Source organism: Carettochelys insculpta, chromosome 2, assembly GCF_033958435.1.
Source record: "Carettochelys insculpta isolate YL-2023 chromosome 2, ASM3395843v1, whole genome shotgun sequence".
NCBI lineage: Eukaryota > Metazoa > Chordata > Testudines > Carettochelyidae > Carettochelys > Carettochelys insculpta.
The window spans coordinates 124,786,953-124,808,724 of record NC_134138.1 but is presented as its reverse complement, the minus strand read 5'-3'; the positions used below and the strand labels follow the sequence as shown (position 1 = coordinate 124,808,724).

Sequence of the window (21,772 nt, the reverse complement as noted above, 5' to 3'; positions counted from 1 at the left end):
TACCTCAACACAAAAGTAACATAAAATAGCACTGATCAGGAGACAGGACTATGGATTGGGACTCAGGAGACCTGGATTCTATTTCCTGGGGCAAATCTGTTCATTTCTCTATATCTCTCTTTCCTTTGGTGTCTAATCATACTCAATTTTGGTGTCAAAAATCATATATTTGGGGCCTGGACTCTCCCCCTATGTCTTTGTACAGTGCCTAACACAAGTATCCCTTTATTTAGTTGGAACTTCTAAGGCTACTGAAGTAAAATAAATAATAATAAAAACAACTACAATAACAATAAAGCCTACAGCGGGTAACTCCATCCCTGGGTAACAGAGATGCTATGGTTCCTCATGAAGAGTGCATGAGAAGAATGGTCCCTTAAGGCTTCGTGGACTGAGAGTCTGCTTGGAGCTGGCCATAGCATTAGGTGTGATTGAAGTGACATGAAGACACTTTTGTCCTACTTTTATTTTTACAACAGTGACATTGCAATGCTTTGAAAAATGGACTTTTACACACTGTAGTATTCTACTCATGTAGACCAAAAGGCAAAAGATGTGATATTGGATGAGAATCCAGACTGTGGAGATAATTCAGGATACAAAAAGTGCTGTGAACTTAGCTCGTGCAGGAGACAAAATTAGCTTCTGAAGTTAAAGAGAGACATAAGACATAATCAGATGATTGACACCATACCGACTATTGTGTTTTGTTTCCTTGTCAACAAGAAACCTGTTTGAGTAATTGGTTATGCATAAATCCCCATTGTTGTCACTAAAAATTCCCTGTGCATATTTCGGTTGCTCATCTGAAATGAAATCTTGGGTCATTTAAGGTTCAACCACCATCTAAATAGGATACAGATAACCACAAAAAGCACATCTATCCAAACCTGAGCACTGATGGTGCATCAACATTTCTGTATATGTGGAAGACCATTAAAACTGAAGGGGTCTTAGCAGAAGTGTAGATTGGTCATGAATTCTGATGCAAGACTGAGGCTTTGTATATGGCAACACAAATAAATATATAGTTCATATTAATGCAGGTTTAAGTAACAGATTGTGATAATTCTGAACCATACTTTGGTACCACTTTGCCATTGGCTGCTACTACAGTTATCACTGGAGAGACATATAAAGGTACCAATCCAAGTAAAGCTTTACACATAAATTTAACTTTATACTTTGTAACCAGTTCAATGTGTTTCAGTGCATACATTTAAATGCAGCAGAAGTCCTTGTCGAGCTGGAGCCACAGTGTGTGTGTGTGTGTGTGTGTATCTATAGGCGCACACACACACACACACACACAGAGTTTATTTAATTTATACATCAAGCAGCTGATTTATGTCTGCAGCACATTTTAAATGTTGACTTTTGTTCAAGATCTATTTCCTCAATTGCATTACAGATGTACCAAGTTCCAGTGTGGGAAGTGTTATGATCTTTAGTGCTCCCCAGCAAAAGAATGACAGCTGTTCTGTTTTCATGACGTACACTTGTGACAGACTAAAGATGCTATAGTGAGGTGAACAGCAACTGGAAACACCAGTACACAAATGCAGTCAAAAATGATAGGAGCCTATTCTTTCCAGGAGAAACTGTGCTTTGAAATAATCTGTTCCCTTTTATAGCGCATGCTGCTCTATATATACATGTTGGCATTATGTTTAATCCAGCTGGAGTGACTGAAAATAATACCTTTACACCTTGCTGTATTCTTTTTTTTTTCCCTCCTCTTGAGAGCTGAAGATGCTCCCAACACATTGTTCAGTTCACTTGCATTTTTCTGAATGGTTGTGCTCACTTCATCATATAAAATATTGACTCCGCTAATGTCACCAAATACCTGAAAAACAGAATGTATAAAACCCAGGTATATTACTGTGGCCCAGTTCAAGTTAGCTGCAACAAACATGATTTTGAGTTCATTTCCCTTCCTCTTCACCTTTTTAAAATATTATAGCTTCAAAGTCTGTGTGTGTGAGAAATTTGGTACTGTCATACTAATAATCCAGCTCAGCAGCAGCCTACAATTTGGGTTTCATGGTTCAGTTCCATTCCAAGACTTTATAACAATTTTTATAACAGTACTGCCAAAACATTACAGAGTAAGAGTTTTTGTACATGTATTCACTAATACAGATAACAGTGGCGGGATTAGCAATTTAAACACATGTGAAATGTGAATTCTCCTAATTTTGCTCAGAACCTAAAATGCTCAAAGAAAACAATAGATGGAAAATTATTGTTATTGTTGTAGATTTTATAATTGTATCAAGAATAATATAAGATGTATGAAGAAAACGTAACTCAATACAGATGTGTCTTTTAAATTAAGAAAATCAGGCCCACGTGTCGAAGTTGATGGATTATTATGAGACTGGTAATAGGATATAACACTTCCAGGTCACTGATTCCAATGTAACCCAACTCAGCAAGAGCTACCACATAATAGGTCAGAGTTTCAACTTATTCAATTTATACAGCTCTTCACACAGTGGTACCCAGGCCCTGATTTTGTTCATTTATGTGAGCATTCATATGAAAGAAGTTTTGCTCATTTCAGTGTTAGCAGAAAGGAAATTTCAGACCCATACTTCAGGCAGAAACAGTGTATGAAGATGTGAGGTCATCCAATCCCATAACGGTTCCTGCAAGACACAGTGTCATCCCTCAGTGGCTGTGATTCAAAATGAATAAAAATGTTTGCAAATATTTTCTTCTTTATTTACCAATTCAAGATATCCACTGCACACACTAACCCACTCCAGGAGGAACACAAACATATATATTAGCACTGAATGTTGACTGAGGAACAATAAGGTGTCCCGATATGGAGAACACGGGCATCAACCTGTGATGGAGAAAAGCAGTTTTAAATTTGTTAATAATTCTTTAAAATATTGTAAGCTATCCATGGACAATTGAAAAAAATGGCAAAATGTATCCAATGCATTGTTTAAACAAATACCTAGCTCTTCTATGACACTGTTCATCCATATTTCCAAGTATACATCCAAAAGAACGGAAACAGGAAATATTTGGCACTCACTGGTGAAACTTTTTTGTGTGCAGGAAGGTGGAAAATGGTGAAACCCATTCTCACTCCAGTAAAATACATAGGTTATTATTGCACAGCTCAGTTATAAACAAACTCGTCCAAAATGAGAGAACTTGCTGAAAGATGTGAGGGTTATGAAGATGTGAGGTCATGCAGTCTTTAGATGTCTCTTATCTAAAAACTAAAAAACTTTAGCTTAAGTACGTAATTCAAATTTTGGGTTTTATTAGATGTTGCATAAAGCTCGATATTAAATTAATTAAAGCCCAAGTTGTTTCTGAAGGTGGCTTAATGGCTATAACCTTATAATTAGTCAACCATGCACTAAAGTTCACTTTACAGTTAGTACAGTGTAATTATAAAGTGAGCAAAAATATAATTGATGATTTTTGTCAATTTGTGTAGCTGCAAGGTACTTTGTCAAAGGTTACTTTTTATTTAGGTAAAGTAAGCTAATACAGTTTTGGCAATTATCCTTTGACTGTACAGATACTGCTGATTCAAGTAAAATATGTGCTAAATGAATAAAGATTGTAAACGTTTAAGACTTCAGACTGCACTGTACAGCAATAAGCTGCTGCTGTGCTTACAGAATAAAGTTGGCCACAAAATAATGATTCAGAACAAATATGTTTAATCAATGTGTTGGAAGAGGGAGGGAACCTGAGAAAATTGGGTCAGTATGGCAGTGCACCTTTCAAATGTGTTTTTATTATCAGTACTAATGTTTGTTACGAAGTAGAGTTGTGCATATTTCACAACACAATCCCCATCACTTTTTGTTCCCATTAAACGAATTCACTTTGGCAGAGGTTGCATCCATGTTGTATTTCCTTTTCATGAACATTCAAGTGAGAGTTTTAACTTCCCCACTCTCCATGGAAAAGAAATTTGAACTCGCCAGCTCAAATGCTCATAGTTCTGCGCATTTCTCCCTTTCCACTAAGCCTAGAGTAAAGAAGCCAATATATTTTAAAAACAGGTGCCCATTTACATTGCTAGGCTATTGTGCTGCTGTGCACATATTCCTCTGATTTGCTAGTTACCTTACAGTGCTCACATCATTCCATGAGCCCGTGGTGGACTTCTGATTAGCTTTCTGCTTATTCTGTTGAACCACAGATTTTATCCCCAAACAAGCATGAAGTGCTGCCTCCAGATGGGTATCTTCTAGTCACACTGGCCCTGTAGACTCTCCTCAACAGGAAATCTACCTTGGTTTAGTGACCTTTTGGTAGGGAGAGGAGTAGTAGAGGAGAATGGTTATGTTTTTCAGCCTGCCCCCTGCAGGCCAAATAGATTTCCATGTAGACATCCATATGGAAATTGATACATTATCAACATGTAGTTCTGACTCAAAGCTGCAATTCAGTTGTATCAAAAGAGACAATCTAAGTAATAGAAAATTAAATAAAATCAATTCTTTTCACTAATAATCACAAGAAGTTAGAAATCAATGCTATTTATAAAGCTTTTTGGAGAAAAGAAGGGGTAATGAAAGATGAAATTCTTTAAAATAATCATTTTATGTAAATTCTTTTTTAATAAAACCAGTTCATGTTACCACACATATCATTCTTTATTCCGATACCTCTTACCAATTGAGTGTTCTTTGATCATCAACATCATATATTGTTCTAATCTGAACAGGAGGAAAGTTGAGGATACAGTCTGATCATACACATTTGAATCCAATAGCAAAATGTCCATTTCATCTGAGTTTATTAGCACAGCTCCATTGATGCCAATGGAGTTGCATTTATTTACAGCAGAAGATAATTTGGCCCATTATCACTCTCCAACCCACAAGTTTCATCATGGCCCTTAACCTACCAGTGGTTTACTAGTCACAAATCTCTTGCTCTATCTGTACAGATTTAGGGCCACTGAGTTCAAGTAACTGTGTATCCATTCACAACTCCTTTTTGAGATGGCAGACAGGCCCTAACCCCATCCAGCCCCTTCATGAAATTATGTTATGGAGCTTTTGTCCTGCAGGTAGGATGACCAGATAGCAAGTGGAAGAAATTTGGACAGGACAGAGGGGCTGAGGCAGGAGGTAATAGTTACCTATATAAATCAAAGCCCAAATATTTGGATGGTCCAAATACTATCGAGCCATCTGGCCAACCTACATGCAGAAAGCCTCGGAATACTTTCTGCACATGGGCAAATTTATCCCTTAATAAAGCTAGAGATGTCCCCAGTGTAATTAACAGCATTGGTGATTTGCCACAGGAAAAAAGTGTCCCACAGTATGCACAGTAACATTTCATCTATAAAAAGCTTATATTGCATTAAGAATAAAACATGAGGTTAAAACATGAGGTAATCTGTTTATTTTCCCGGTGAGTATATAGAAGCAACCAATGTGTAGATTATTCAGGGGTTGTTTTTTAATGTCATCATCAGATCCAAATACTGTATACACAAGCATATAGACCTACGCTTTGTAAAAGTAGTTTGCTCAAACAGTTGTAAAGTATTCAGTATTCTTAAGATTAAATATCCGAATATTGCTTCTGAAGGAACAGCTGTCATCTTAAATCTAAAGTCTACTTTGTTTACTGGCTGTATTTTATATCTGTTAGAAAATGACACCAAATGGCAATAAAAATTGTTGTAAGTATTCTACTGGGGAATATGAATGCCCTTTGGTTACAGTGTACATATCTTTATATATCATTCCAGTATATTTTCCCTAGAATTATGTTAAATATGTAAAAAGCCTTTTCTCATAAAGGTAAAAATGCTAGATGTTTCCAAACTGTAATTTAGCATTAGTGTCAAGATTGCTTCAGAAAATAAGCTACAGTTACTGTATCATTCTTTTTAAGTGTCATTCAACATACTATATCTGATCTTATATTCAAAATAAACTTACATGATTTTATTCACTTTTCCAGAAGTGCAAGACAGTTTAAACATAATTCATAGCATATGAATGCTGTAAATAGTTTACACTAAGTAATTGGTTAGTTACCTACATTGTCTTATTCTACTATCACTGGGTATAGTTCAAATAATTAGGTAAAATAGATCTCTTCTATCCAAAGTATTTAAATTGGATGAATCCTTGATATTTGGGTTTATTTGACAGATAAAAAAATCACACTATAAAAGTTTCTTGACAATGTTGCGGTTTACTAGGCCTATAATAAGAAACTGTTTTTTTTTCTGAGTTAAAATGACTTATCTTTGCCCTTTTAATAAGAAATCAACTCCAGTCACCGGAAGTTAAGATAAAAATCACTGAGATGGTGTTATCACAGTGTAGACTGCAAACAATTTTGTGCATAGATTTCAGATACATGTTAAATGCTAAAACTCAATCATTTTCCATATATTACAATAACATAAGATTAATAAATGAGGAAAAGCCTGAGAAACTGCAGGAGGGCAGATCTGGAAGGTCATTCCATGGGCACCAGCATCTTTACTGAGCACTATAAAGGGGAAATACATGATAAGTGAAACTGAAAATGGGTTTTACTGCAAGTGAATTCCCTGAGTTTTATAATGCTTGTGACAAAAGGATTACATTTACAAGTTTAACCACTATAATTTTCATGCCATACATTTTAAAAGGGATTTTTATAAGCATTTATTCAAGCCCCCTTGAACTGAATGTGCCTTTAAAATATTTAAAAACATTTTTCTCTCATCTTTATGAAACTACTTTTAATACCAAACTTCAAATTTCCAGTCATAGTAGTAAAGTGTATTTTAATGGGAATAACATACCTAGAACAAGCTAAGTGTTCTAAGCAAAGTATTTGCCTATACAGAGATTTATTCTGAGTTGATGTAAACTCTGATTCTGCAAAGCACTTAAGCACATGCTTCACTTTAATGGACTTTTTCAATTTTCACTTTACGTCAATGAGGTTAAGCCCCTGCTTAAAGTGAAGAACACATTTAAGTATTTTGCTGAATTGGGACGATGGGGCCACGGCTGCACCCACTGAAGTGAACCAGAGCAGGGTAAGACTGATAATATAAGAAAATCACAAGTGGCTAAGAATTTCCAAATAGCTTTGTGCAAAACCACTTTATGTAAGGCAAATTATTCCTTCAGATACATAGACGTAACTCTGAAAGCAATTGGAGCTAAGGACATGTATTTGAAGGCACAATTTTACTGAGAAAATGAAATAAATTTGGCAGAATTGTACTCACATCAGTATTTCATAATGAATATTAATGATGACTATGTGCTGGTGATCTCATAAAATTCAAGGAAAATAAAATTAAATGAGCATTTTTATTTTGTCATATTCAGAACTACTGGATATTTCGAAAAAGGCCAGCAGAATTTCTAAAACATCAGTCAGCAAATACTCATTAATATTTATCCCATGGAGATGCAAGTTAGTTTGATTTCTTAGTTCCCATGTGGATCAGTTACTCCATTTTTTTCTTTGTTCAACCATTGACTAGAATTGATATTGCAGTATAGAACCACACTGAAATGTTGGGAAGGATATGGGGGCTTGGAATATCCAGGACCAGGTCATGCGTCACTTAAAAAAACTTAGTGGGAGCTGTTTTGATTGTGAAGAATGATGTTGGTGTGTTTGAACAGTATGAGGAAGCCGTGACTTGTGAGGAGTTGTGTGAAGTTGTAAAAAAATATTGCAAGGGAAAGCAATATGGGCAACAACGACAAAAAAGTCATGAAGCAATCTGCAGCAAAAGTATAGCTAAGACACGTCAGGAGCCTTTGCAGATATACAGAAAAACTGTCTACACTACCATTAGAAGGCAAATGATCAGAGGAGTTAATTTGTTTGTATTATTAAAAACACCGGAGGATGAGTTGGGCAGTTATAAATTTTGTAAATCAGTGACCAAGAAACTGTTTACTAACTATTGAAGTCTACCGTGCATTGCACAAGTGCACTGGGCAGGGAGAAAGAGGTGGAAATAAAGAATTCTTCACCCACTGTAAAGCAACAGGTCAGGATATGCACCTCTAACTCAACATACCAGCAGGAGAAGTCATTATAACTGGTACTCCCACAGCTGCCAGGGAACAGCTGTTCTGTCATCATTCAAGTCCTTAGTGTCTGTTCTATGATTCAGAGCATTTGTGAGCTGGGGCAGAGAAATATAATCATTGTTTTCCCCTAGTTCTGGCAAAAGTGGAAGGGTGTGCTGCCCCAATGCACGATGCCTAACTCTGTTAATTAGAGGAGAGGGCTAGAACATGGCTGTGTCCCTGAAAGTGCTGACCACACCTGCTGTGCTGCAAAATCTGTTATCAGGCTAGTCAGCCAAGTTTGCATCCTAGTACTTAGGGAACCATTTGGGTTACCATGTGGCTGACTCCCTGTGGGTTTAAAGAAGAGATTCCTTTAGCCTCTTCTCCACACAGATGATCTGTGGAATAGCTATGATTTAGTCCATAGTTTAAAATGATATTTGTAACTCATACTTCCAGATACTTCCTGAGACGATTACTACTGGGGACTATCTTCTCAGACCCTGCAGTAAAGTGTATCTCACCTTGGATGAGTGTGCAGCATGTACTCTGGAAAACACTCTGCACCACAAAATTAAAAATTCTGCACACAATATTTAAAAAGTCTGCAAGTTTTATTTGTCAGTAAGTAATGTATAGGCTCCAGGAAGGCAGTGGGAAATGAAGGCTGTTGGTTGCACAAAGGTCAGAACTCACTGGGCAGCTCTTCTCCACCTCCTGTCCCTGGGACAGCAGTGAAGCTGTATCTGACCCTGTCACAGAACAAGGCCTGGGCCTGCTACAGAAACACCTTCGGATTTTGCCCCTCTGTGGTGGGCACACCAGGTGTAAGGCAAGCAGGCTCAGCCAGGCAGAACACCAAGGGCGGAGGGGCTCAGTGTGGGGGCATCTAGGCTTAGGGAGAGAACAGAACAGTGCACTAAATAAGGCTTGTATATTGTGTTCAGAACACTTTAACCTACATACTCTAATTGAAGTTCACTGAAAATTCATAGGTGAAAGGCTGGAAGATTTCAGCGAGAAGAATTAATTCTAGATGTAGTTATTGTTGGTATCAATAGCAAAAAATCAAACTAGGGCTGGAAAAGGAACAAGCCACTGGTAGATGCATGGATCTAGATTTCTACATTTCTTTGTGTTAGTCATCATATGGACCACATGTTTCCTCTTGTTTTCTTTGGCTGACTAATTTTCTAGAGACCAGAAAACACAAGTTCATGTGCCAGAGGGCTGTGTTTAGATTCCTGGAAGGCAACTGTCCATTTTCTTTGAGTTTTCATTTTCTTTTAAATGTCAAATAGGGCAAAGACATTAAGAACGAAATACGTGAATTATGGAAAACAGCTTTCAAACAGAGATCAAAAGAAGCAGAAACAATGATTTTTTCCTTTTATAGAAAGAGACCTGAACCATAACCCTGCAACTGAGCCACTCTAAATTTTGTAGTTTGGATTCATCTGTATTGCTTTATAATGTAAGGCAATCACAATGGAGACATTTTCACTTTTCAGACGGGAAGCAGAAGACAATGTTCTTTCACTCCCTATTTCAGCTCTGTGAATTCCAGGGTTTGTTTGTTTGTTTGTTTGTTTGTTTGTGTGGGGAGGGTAGGGGAACTGAAAGATGCTTTGCTTGCTTGTTCTAGGAAGTAGTCTCTATATACCTAGGTCAACATTTCTCAGACTGATCTCTGGGCCCTGAGGATACTCCAGGGGCTTCACCAGGACTGCCAGTGCATGCTGTCCACCAGGAAACAGCTATACAGCAGCATGGGCTACAAGGAAGGAGAAGGACCAGTAAGGGGGATCTTTTTGAGAAAGGGGATGGACTAGGACAGGAAAGAGGTCGTGGAGTGAGGACAGGGCCTGAGACTGAGTGAGGCTGGGATTTGGGGATCTGCAAAAAAAAATCAACATAGGCACCCTCAGGTTGCTAAAGGTTGAGAATCGCTGATTTAGGTCTATTGACATCTAACAGAAGCAATGAGGAAATACATCACCACGTGATAGGTCAAAAGAGAAAGTCGCACAATTGCAATGTGACTGAAGAAATGCAAGATATGAAATGAGTCACCACCTGGAATTTTTCTTCAGTTAGGAAAGTGTTGAGGTTTTATCATATGAGCTACTTGTGATATGCAAAAATCATGACAAACAGTGGCCCAACATAAAAGTAGAACACTTTCTATTAAGAAAACTTAGTGACTCATTTGTAGTATGACTAAATAATACTGGTGGACCTAGCCATGTACCATCATTTTGCACCAAACTGTCATGTACCTACATCTGTAGAAAAACTCTATCAATTAAAGCACAGATTTATCAATGAATGATACTGTATGAAATATCTACATTTCATATTTGGTATAGGATTACCCTCCACAAATTCATGTGATTTTTTCCTACACAGTATGCATTATACCCATATAATATACATACACTTACTTTTAAATAGCTGTATAAAACACTGATAAATTGTTACTTTTAAAAGGTGTTTTCATGCCAAATGAACAAAATATTTTATTTTACCCTAAATTATCTAACTGCAAAGTCTTACTTTGGGTATGCTTGTGAGAGGTGAGGCTGAAGTCATTGTCTTGTTGTGATATCCTAATGTAGGGGTGCACAAAGTGGGGGGTGGGCCCCCTCAGCGGGGGACATGAAATTTTGTTGGGGTGGGGTGCAGCATGATCAGCTGCCAGGTCTTAGGCTCATCCATCTCATTAAATATGTTGAAATATGTTTCTGCTTTTATGAATGTGTATTCACGTGTATATACAAATTAATAAAGTTTATGCATTCTACAGACTTATTTTCTTACACATGCCAAAAGGGTTTTTCTCCATTTGAAAATAACTGAAATTTCTTTCGGTTTGGATTACATTAGACAGGTTGGGGGGGATCCTGCTAATTGCAGGCGTGAAAAGTGAGGTCCAACATAAAAAGTTTGCTCACCCCATCCGAATGCCCCCATGACACTGTCTCACTCATTAAGTGTGTGTCTCTATATGTAAACATGACACGTAAAAGATTTCTTCAGACCTACCTCAACGATAGCCCCATCAGGTAGTCTGAGGAAATGTCTATAGAGCTCTTGGAAGCCACTGAGGTGAACAGTGAATATACACACATGAACAGTGATCTCCCCTGAGTGAACTTCAGATTTGGAGCTTTCTTCCTGGTGCTGGAGGTCACGGCTGGAGACACCAGACTTGCTGGCATGGTCCTTCCAGATGTAATCATACACTGCCACCTAGTGAAACATAAAGCCCCCACCCCACCCCCAACCACAAAAGAAACATATTTAATTAACTTGTGACAAGAGCTTAAAACTGATTTAAAATGATTTTACAATAAATCTGCAAAGCCTGTGCCACATGCAGTGCCTGTACACTTTTCTACTACATATATTTTATGACACAGATCTAAACAGAGAAGATAGACAAATCCCCAGTGTGCATTCCATAAAGTTAATTCTGCACAGATGAAGCTGTAATTGGCTCCTGCATTAACCAAACATAGGAAGATCAAGCAGTGTAGGTTAAACAATAAAACGGAAATGCTGATTAAAAATTATATATTTGGGGTGAGGTTTGTGAATGGGGATTAGCATTTCTCTCTTTTAAAGAAATCTTTATGCTTTTGCTCATTAGCACTTGTCAGCTTCTGCCCTCTGTACAGTATTCATGTAAGCTTGTGCTGCTAACATAAAAGGCCTAGTAACTTAGGCATCTTTCAGTGTGTTGTACCGAGCAAGTTTTGAGACATTGTTGCGTATTTTCTTGTCATTGCTATAAACACATTTGCTTGCACTGACTCCGTGCATTCTGATTTCAGTCAGGAACTCCTATTTCACCACGTTCACATTATTTCTAGGCTGTACAAAGTTCAAGAATGCAGCTGGAAAACAATGCATTGTTTAGAAGTCTCTTACCCTTCACTAGAACCGAAGTTAGCAGCATTATTTTAATAGTACCACTGAAATGGGATCTTTTTAACCCTTCACTGTTGCTGAGACATTTAAGTGAACAGCCTGTCCCATGAGATTCCTAGTACCGTATGTCTTAGGTCTGGTCTTCACTGCAAAAGACTTCCTAGTATAGAATACCACTACAGCTGTATCGGCAAGCCCTTCTACTGGAGGCACAGTTTGTACAACAATGAAGTAGTTTTGTCTGTATGGCTTATAGCAGTTGTTACAAGCACAAAACAGTATGCAGAAAATACCAGCACTTTTTGTGGATATAACCACATTGACAGGGCTGGCATACTGCGGTGATTGATTATAATTTTGATGTCAGTTGTTGTAAACAAGGAGCAGCCATTCTGAAATGACAGTAAAATTCACAAAGAGTTTGAATTTCACCACTTTCCAAGGGTAAAAGGCTTTACATTCTGCACAGCTTGCTAGGAACCAGCGGCAACTTTACCAAATGTCTTTGGTAAAGATAAACTCTGCATTTTCGTAAACTGAAGAAATGTGGTTTTCCCTCCTGCCTGACATGTATAATTATTTCATAAGCAGTAAGGCAATGGAAGATACCTGGAAAGCAGAAATTAGATTCTGGCTGGACGGGCACACAGAAAAGAACTAACTGGCAGGTACAGAGACAAGCAATGGTAGCAGATATTAGCATCATGAGGCTGAGTCAGCGGGAGCAACAATATTCCGGGATACCTATACTCGGGAACTCAGAACTTTTCAGAAGATGCCCTCCACTCCTGCCACACTCCCCATCACTGGGGCATCAGGACCCTTCCCAGTCATATGAGCTCAGACAAGAAAAATTGCAGGCAAGGGCCAGGAACAGATGCAAGTAGCTACAGCAGGACCTTCAGGGGCTCATGACGACATCATCTATATTTACAGTTGCTTCTCTGGACAGTCTTTCCAGGCACTGACTGGCTGTTTGCTGCAACTTAGGCCTGATCTACACTAGGGCAGAAAGTTGCTCCCAGATACTCAATTCTAGCTACGCCATTAGTGTAGCTAGAATCAATGTATCAGAACTGACTTTCAGCCCTAGCGTAGATCTGGGATCTTTGGGCTCACTCCGATGTCCCTTACTCCATGCAATAGCATGGAGTACCATGGTCAACAGCTGAGTCCAGAGAGATTGACTTTGCTACATCTTCACACATGCAGCAAAATTGAAGTCTGGATGGCGCATCAAACATTTTTAAATAATTAAAATTAAAAAAACAAAAACAAAAACCAGCAAACAACAAAAAAAGTGTTTGGATTCCTTGAAGGCAACTGTCCATTTTCTTTTCGGTTTTAATTTTCTTCTAAATGTCAAATGGGGCAGAGAGATTAAGAATGAAATAGGTGAATTATGAAAAAAAATTTTTTTTGCAAACCAACATATCATTCCCCTCTGCTTGGGTAATATATCCCTTCCCTCAATCCTTCTCTGTTGTGTCAGGTTAGGTTTTAAACTCATTGAGACTCATGCTGGTTTTACAGTTCCTGACACAGGAGTCCTGATCTCATTTGGAATCCCATAATACAAATAAATAATTATACTAACTTTGCCTTTTAAAATACACGTACAGTCGAAGCACAGGTCGTGTAGTACAAGGTCCATTCATCATTGAAACTTTCAAAATGCATTTCTACTAAGTGATAGGTCACTAGATATCTACAATGCCCTACATAACCTGAAGTTAGCTCCAAAAGTATACTCTACTGTCATCTGAAATCTTCATCATTAAGTTAATCTAAAATGTCCATGAATTTCTACCAGAATACAATATGAGTTAATAAATCCACTGAGACAGGCTAGTCAAGAGACTGTGCATATAGGACATGTCAGGGGAACTGAAGTTGGCTATGATCTAGATTCACAAAGTCTGACAAGAAACCGCAAAATGCCAGAACAGCGTACAGTAATCCTTAAGTGAAATTCATCTTTCAGCAGAGAAACAAAGTAAAGATGGTAATTCAATGATAAAAAACAGGCAGGCCAGAACAGGTTCAAATGCTGAATATTTCACAACAGAGCTTAATTAAAACAGGAGCATGAGGCTCTTAATTACTTTATAATAGTTCATCTGGAAATTAGGCCCCAATGTGAAAGCCCTTACAGTTGATTTGTTTATGTTATTATCATTACCAAGTGTTACATAGATGTAACGTACAAACACAGCTTTTACTGGTCTTTAATGTGTTGCTTTTTCTTCTGCCAGCACAAGCCTCTTTGTGCAAGGATATAATGCAAAGGAGTAGGAGGGAGGGTCATACATTTAGGTCAGATCAGATGATTTAATGAGTCTCATGTGGATTTAAGTCTTATTAATCATTTTAAGGCAACCTGCAACAATTATTTTAATTGCTGCTTCTTGAATGTACAGTGTGACGTAACATGTCAGATTATTATATGATTGGAACATACTCCTCATAGAAAAGATAAAAATTGCTAGATATTATCTACAGATCTGTCCCTATGGATATTATGTATGAATGTACATTTATATTGTGTGTATATGTAAACAAACACATTCACACAAAGCTACATGTGATGAAGACAAAATTTACTAACATTTGTAATAAGGCATATTACCCAGTGTATATTACACATTACATCTATGGCCCTTTAATATCACTCCTTACAGAAGTGTGGGAACAGAAAATGCTATGCTAGCAGAAAATAAAGATTAATGAAAGGTATACCTTTCATTATGTATATGGCAGCTTTGTAACTATAGTAGATCAGACATAAAACCACTATTAGCAACATAGAAATAACCACTCAAGTTATCTGAGAAAATTGGAAACAGTAGTTTATTACCGTGAGAAAGTTGTGCTTAACTCTTAACACAGTAAATTGTGCTTATTTCACCCAAAAAATTAGATGAGTTTCTCCCCAACTATATAACATACCTGTATTTAATTGCTTACCAGTAGTATAATTAAAATGTCATACTCATCAATTGCACATGTAGCAAAACAATTTCTCCAGCTATAGTATATGTAGTCTTTTCATGGCCTCAGAAAGCATAAATATTACAGAAAATTGATCTGAAAAAAAATTACTACTTAGAGAAAATGTAAAAAATGGGTAAAATACACCAAGCAATCTACCTGGGGCTGAGTGGAGCTGCAATCTTCTTGTAGCAAATACTACAGACGGGTAATGGGGAAAAGGGCAAAAGTGGGAAAATTAGAGTCAAAGGACATCAAATAACTTTCATAATGTTCTGTTGTTGCAATTGTGACCATGACAACTGCCCTCCATGTAAAAACCAATCCAGTGCTACAGTTAGCAGGTAAACAAAAAACAAGACTAGTTTTACCCTTTAAGGGAAGCTTGGGGCCCATTGGCTATGTCTACACTTCGAAGGGAGCACAGTAATCAGGGTGATGGGAGATTACTAATGAAATGCTGTGGTGCATATGCAACTTCAAAGTGTCAAACCGTTCGAAGTGCTGGCATGCCGTGTAGCCATGGGCACTTCGAAGTGTGCGCTCTACTTCAAAGTGCCTTTACTCCCCACTTCATTAGTGATCTCCCATCACCCTGATTACTGTGCCCCATTTGAAAATGAGGGCAAGGGTAGACATAGCCTTTGGGAAATAAAAGTTCCAGGTGAGTCCCTTCGCTATTTTCATAACTGCTTCTGAAATCTTTATTTTTAGTAGCCATCCCAGCAGTCCCAACAGGGAGTGATTGTATGGCCATGTGGGTGCACACACACAAGCACACTAAGGCAAGAGGCACCCATCGTCACACTATGGCCAGAGGCACTAAAGCCAGAGGCGCACAGACTAGGTCAGATTAGTTCATTTTTTGAAACTTAATTCTAAGCCAGTTATGGAAGAGGCTAAAGATTTCAGGCTTTTACTAGGAGTAGATATGAACTCACAATTAAATAAACCAAAGCAGTGGTGAAAGGGAATGTAAAGACAAGCAAGAGTGATGATTATGCCTCTCAAAATACTGCTCATCATATAAAAAAATGGATCATGGTATTGTACTGAATTGACTTCCTTTAGGTAGCATGGAAAGAGCAACATCATGCTCTGGAATAACAGGACATAATAAATATATGCATGCATTGGGTCCTGAAATTGCAAGTTCTTTGGCCTAATATTATAGAAGGCCACCTTTCAGATACGCATGTATCTCGTTGAAAACACTCTGCTACCTATGGGCTTGCAGAATATAATCTTTTGCAAGTGCTTTCAAAATCCAATCTCTAAACTGCTATATCAGCATGTAATCCCACACACCATTGTTGATAGTAACTTTACAGAGAGAGAAAGTGTTTCTAAATAGTTCTATTTATGAACAAAAGGGGCCAATAATATCTGTGAATTGTTTATTGAAGTTGAATTTTGAATGCCTGAAGCAGCGGTGGCACAGTCTTCTCTAATTTATTTAATAATATGACAGGGACTAACTGACTGAAGAAATAAACATAGGAGAGCATCCTGTTCCAAAATGACTAAAGAATAATCCCAGAATGGATTTTATAGTGAGCTGAATGGTAACACAAGGGAACGATTGGTTTTTACTTTTAAAAATACTAACAGCATTCTGCTGAAGTATATATCCAAATGCACAAATAATTAAGATAAGTGATTCTGGTCTCTTGTTAAACCTAATAGTGCATTATTACATATTTCATAGTTCATATATTGTTGACCTGTTAATTTGCCTCATCATTTCTTCAATTTCTTTTCAGTTGTGATTCTTAATTTCCGATTAATAGGTAAATAAAATATGAACATTTAAACACACTTTTCCAAAAATGATAGGGTAGAGGAAGTCTGGCTCAAATCCAGAGCAAGTTATTTAAAAGAAAGTCTGAAATTCCACCTGTGCTGTGTGGATCTCCACCTTAAGAGGATTCTCAGACAACTGTGGACAAAATAGCCTACACCAACACAATTCCTGCAGGAGCTGTGTCACCCTGAGGCTTATAGAAGCCAGATTCTTCCAGTTTCTTACACTACGTAGACTCTTATGTGTCAAACAGTCCCATTGATGTTATGTGGCATATTCCATGCCTATAGATATCTCATAGAACAGGAAGGGACCTTGAGAGCCCACTGCACTCACAGCAGGACCTATCGCCATCCCTGACAGGCATATATATATTTACTTCTTGAACATCACATCTGATACGCTGAGGCCTAGACTTGTCTAGATCCATATACACAAGTCCCTAAGGCTATGCCTACACAGCAGTATTATTCCAAAATAAGCCAGCATATTATTATATCTGAAATAGCTTATTTGGTTTTAGGAAGAAAGAGCTTTTGAAGTCCGGGGGCGGGCGGTCCTTTTGAAAGCCTCCTGTCTACATGGGCAGCAGATTTCCAAAAGTGGCACTTTCAAATTGTGCACGACCACCATTATGCTAATGAGGCACTGCATATTCATGTCAAGGCCTCAAGAGCGTCTTCCAAAGCGCCTCATTAACATGCCCCCTCCAAAAGGAGGGGGCATGTGCAGACACGGCAAGTGTGTATGGTCACAAAGTTATTTCAAAATAACAGCTATCTCAAAATAACTTTGATGAAGAGCTGTAGCCTAATTGTTTCAATAAGAGTGAGTCTCCTCACTTGCCCATGAACTAGATCAAAATTTTGCAGGCTAAGGGTTAGAGCTCAGCCTTGCCACAATTCCTTCAGTAGTCCTGGGGAGCCTAAAAACCCCTTAATAAACTGGCACAAAGTTTCACTCTTCCTTAACAGCGACTTTCACAGGCCCGACAAGCTTATTATACCTAACACACTGATTCCATAGTATTTATCCATATAGGATATTATGTGCAGTATCTAATAAAAGCTTATGTCATATTTTTCTGGATCCTGTTTACCAGGGTTAGTCCCTAGTGGGCCGCAACCGCTATATTTACCTGTGTCTCCCCAGGTATCAGGCACACACAGTTCTCTTTGGCTGCTGATCACTTTTCATGCCTCTTGAGAGCAGCAGAAAGTGGTGTCATGGTCCACAATGCTTCCAGCTATGCTTGTTGGCTGGGAACAGCAATCTGCAGCCAAAGAGAACTGCAATCATCCAAGACCTCTGGAGGAACAGGTAAACAAAATAGCAGTAGCTCACCAGGGACTGTCTCTGGTGAGCTGATGCCTTTTTATTGCCAACCACTACTTTAAGACGTTGATTTGCTGAGTAGATAAAACTCTGTAAACTGACACAAAGAATGGCAGATCCACATATAAAATAAACAGGGGTCTGGGAAGACAACAGAGATTAAATGACAGAGCATTGTCCTGTCTTTGGGGTGCAAAAGACAATGAACTTTGGTAGAAGGCAAAGAGGACACCATTTTATTGTTCACTAAGGAGAAACAAAGGACAATATTCTTCAATATTTGTTATTCATTGTTTATCATTTTAGAAATTTGACACAGACAAGGAGCAGAAATAATACTCCATGACTTAGGTGACCACAACACCACCACGAACAGCAGAAATACCAATAGCTAAAGTGACCCTTTCACAAATGCCATATAGAGCGGAATTTGTTCACGCAAACCATGAAAACTTTTGGTTAGAAGTAGGCAGGATTAATAATGTATAGGATAATGTGCATATATAGCCTTAAAATTTTCCCCCAGAACGGTGTTTTGGGATATATCTCATCAACACTAGGAAAGCTTTCTTCTCTGGAGCAATCCTGGTAGCCAGATGACTCGTATTGCCTAGACAGAAGAGCATACCAACTCCAGAGAAAGTAGCCTGGCTCAGAAACCTGACTGACCTGACAGCTAACGTACAGGTAGCATTTTGGAGAAGACTGGTGGCAGACATGTTTGAAAGAGATTTAGTCGAATTTGTTAGACATCTTGAAGTCACATGGATGGAAACTGAAATGTCACTCTCCTGTCCTTTCTCGCCTTTCCTTTCTAGTTCTCTTTCTCAGCCACCTATTTTAAGGGGGGGGAAGGGCTCAAAATAATTCAGATGTAATTTTTTTAAAAATTCTGTAAAAATCAGGATAGCTGACATAAAAATAATCTAAAAAATTTCAGGTAATATATTTACAATGAATAGTGCAATCGTCTCTAGTAAAGATTTGTGTAAATATAAATAAAAAAAAATGAAAAAGGTCTTCCACACAAAATTTCATTACCTGACAAATAAATTTATTAGTCTTTCAGATGCTGCAGGACTGCTTGTATATAAATATATAATTTCTTCTCAGGGCAGACTAAATATACAGCAGGCTACTTAGCGTAGATACATCCATGCTTACAGCATCTCTTTATTATATGCAGATCTGAAATTTTCAAAGATGTGTGCCTAAATGTGTTCATATTTTTGCATGCACCTGATTTACACAAGCAAAGGCAGGGCTGTGCCTAGCTATACCTTGGCTGCAAGCATCTTACAAAACTGGCTGTAGTTTCCATAAATCTACAGAGGATTGACATTTAAATAGCACTTCAAAGAGGTGAGATTGAACTTCTAGTTACCACTTTCTCAGCTCAGAGAACCTTTCCCAGGCTACACTGACAGGATGGTGAACAAATGTGCATCTTGGGGAGAGAGCAAGTAAAAGCATTACATGAGAAAAAACTCATTGGACCTATGACTTTATGACTACAGGGTACCCCTCAATTTCCAAAGATTACCCGTTAAAGCTGGCATTAGATTGGGTCATTGTGAAATCATTTCATTTTCTAGAAATGTTCTTTTTCAGACTCCATTTTTACTTTTGCTCACCCTTTCCCCCTTTTCTGAAACAAAACAGAAAAAAATCTACAGTAAAAATGTACTAGAAATAAAAATACGTTCTTTACACAAACTTGGAATAAAAAAAAAGTTCAAAATTTTTGAAAAGCATTATGATTTCTTTCATTTTGGACCAGTGCTGATGGGCATATAACTATTATTAAAAATACATAGTGTAGAAACAACCAGAGCCTCCCAATCAGGACTTGGGCCTCATTTTGCTAGGTGCTGTACAAACAGATAGAAAAAGACTGTCATTTTGACCTATGGTTCAACAACATATGACATATAAAGGGAGGACACAATGAAACATTATTTTATACCTGTTTTAAATTAAAGTATTATTGTAAATAGATAAAATGTGTGTCAACTGCCTCCATCTGTCTCTATAAATAATCCTTAGTTAGCTGATTAGTTAAAGACATAATTAAGAGAGAGGTGGGCCTTGAGGACAAAGCTGAAAGACTGTCAGTTTATAGCTGTGTTTCATGCATAGGGGGCAACATGCAAGAAAGTGAATTCAGGTTTGTGAGAGAAGACGACATAGCCAGAATGATACTAGTGTCACTAAGGCTATGTCTAGATTGCAGGCTTCTGTCAAGATGTGTCAGCAGAGGGGTTTTTCCCCAGTATCTGGCCCCACTGTGCAATTTATGTATCTTTTGCCTACAGATCTCTTCAATCCAGATATAGCCTTTGGAAGTGGAAGTAGAGAAAGACCATAGGATTAGAGACAGTGGTGCCCAGGTACAGAGGGAGGGAGTTGTGCAGCATCTTGTACTTTGTCTTACCAATCTGACTCCAGCTAGCTACCAAGACTAATACCCTCATTCAAACTAACTTTCTCCTCTTCCCCTTTCTCTAATCCGCCACAAAGTCCTGTTGCATTATTAGTCCAATCTAACACCAGTGTTCCCTCTAATTTTTCCTTCTGTGGGAGGAATGTACTTTGTTATGTGCAGCACGGCCTGTGCAGTTGTGCACGACCAATAGAAATACATGGCGACCACTATAGAGTCTGTTAATCAGCTGGGGGGCACCTACAGGTCTCCTGGGCAGCCACCAAAGCACTCAGTTTACAGGGAACACTGCCTACAGCCATGTCTACATTGCCCAGAAGATCGACCAGCTGAGGGTCAATCTTCCAGGGTTCAATTTCGCGCTCCTGTTAGGGAGGTGTGAAATCAACCTACCAGGGGTTGGCTTTCAACCCCTATACTCACCATCATGAGGAGTAATGGAGGTTGACAGGAGAAACTCTCCCATTGACATCTTTCAGTGAGGATGGCAAGGAAAGTCGATTTCAAATAAGTAAACTCTAGCTACATAATTGCCATAGCTAGAATTGCGTACCTGAAACAGATTTAATTTCAGTGTAAACCAAGCCTAAGACTAAAGTCCACTGACTGCAAAAATGTTTCCAGGTGTGACTTGCCGTCCTCATTTCTGGACTGGACTGCTTGGTGATGGATCCCAACAATTTCAAAACTCAATCCATTTCTGGCAATAATTTTTGTATATAACTTGAGAAATCTATACAAATCTATAACAGGTAATGAGTGAATCAAATATTTAGAAATTCAGTGTAGCACAAAGCATCCTAAAGGGTATCTGGGTCCTCAAAATTAGATTGAGGAGTGTAACAGAAGAGGCTTTGTTCTGGAGTTTTCAAAACATGCCAATATCTTTGTCTTTCCCTTGTTTAGAAATTGGAGCCTACTCCATGACATGACAGCAATCCTGCTTCCAGTTCCAGGAGGTACCTCCAAAAACAAAAAGCAATCCTTACCGACAAATTGTTTAACTGAAAGATCTCAATCTTCAAAAATGATTCACAGTTTAGGAGAGAGATTCTGGCCAACTTTCTAGGTTGTTCCTGTGTGTGTGGCAAAGATTGAGATCACCCCTAATCACAAAGTTTGTCCAGTAATATCCAGAAACAATCATATTATTGAATTTGTTATGCTTGGTTTGGAAAAAGTGTTTTAACCTATTGTCTGTTATAACGATTTTCATTA

At 38.1% G+C, this 21,772-nt stretch overlaps 1 protein-coding gene across 1 annotated transcript in view; it reads right to left on the bottom strand.

Moving 5' to 3' along the window:
- Positions 1–1,048: 1,048 nt before the first annotated feature.
- LOC142008281 (uncharacterized) overlaps positions 1,049–21,772 on the bottom strand; it is a 262,225-nt gene continuing 241,501 nt past the window's right edge. Inside the window, exons 22-24 of the mRNA XM_074985463.1 lie at positions 11,094–11,300; positions 1,702–1,849; positions 1,049–1,122 (exon numbers count right to left, since the gene is read on the bottom strand). Of these exons, the coding sequence (XP_074841564.1) occupies positions 1,049–1,122; positions 1,702–1,849; positions 11,094–11,300 (429 nt within the window). The remainder of the gene's footprint in view (positions 1,123–1,701; positions 1,850–11,093; positions 11,301–21,772) is intronic.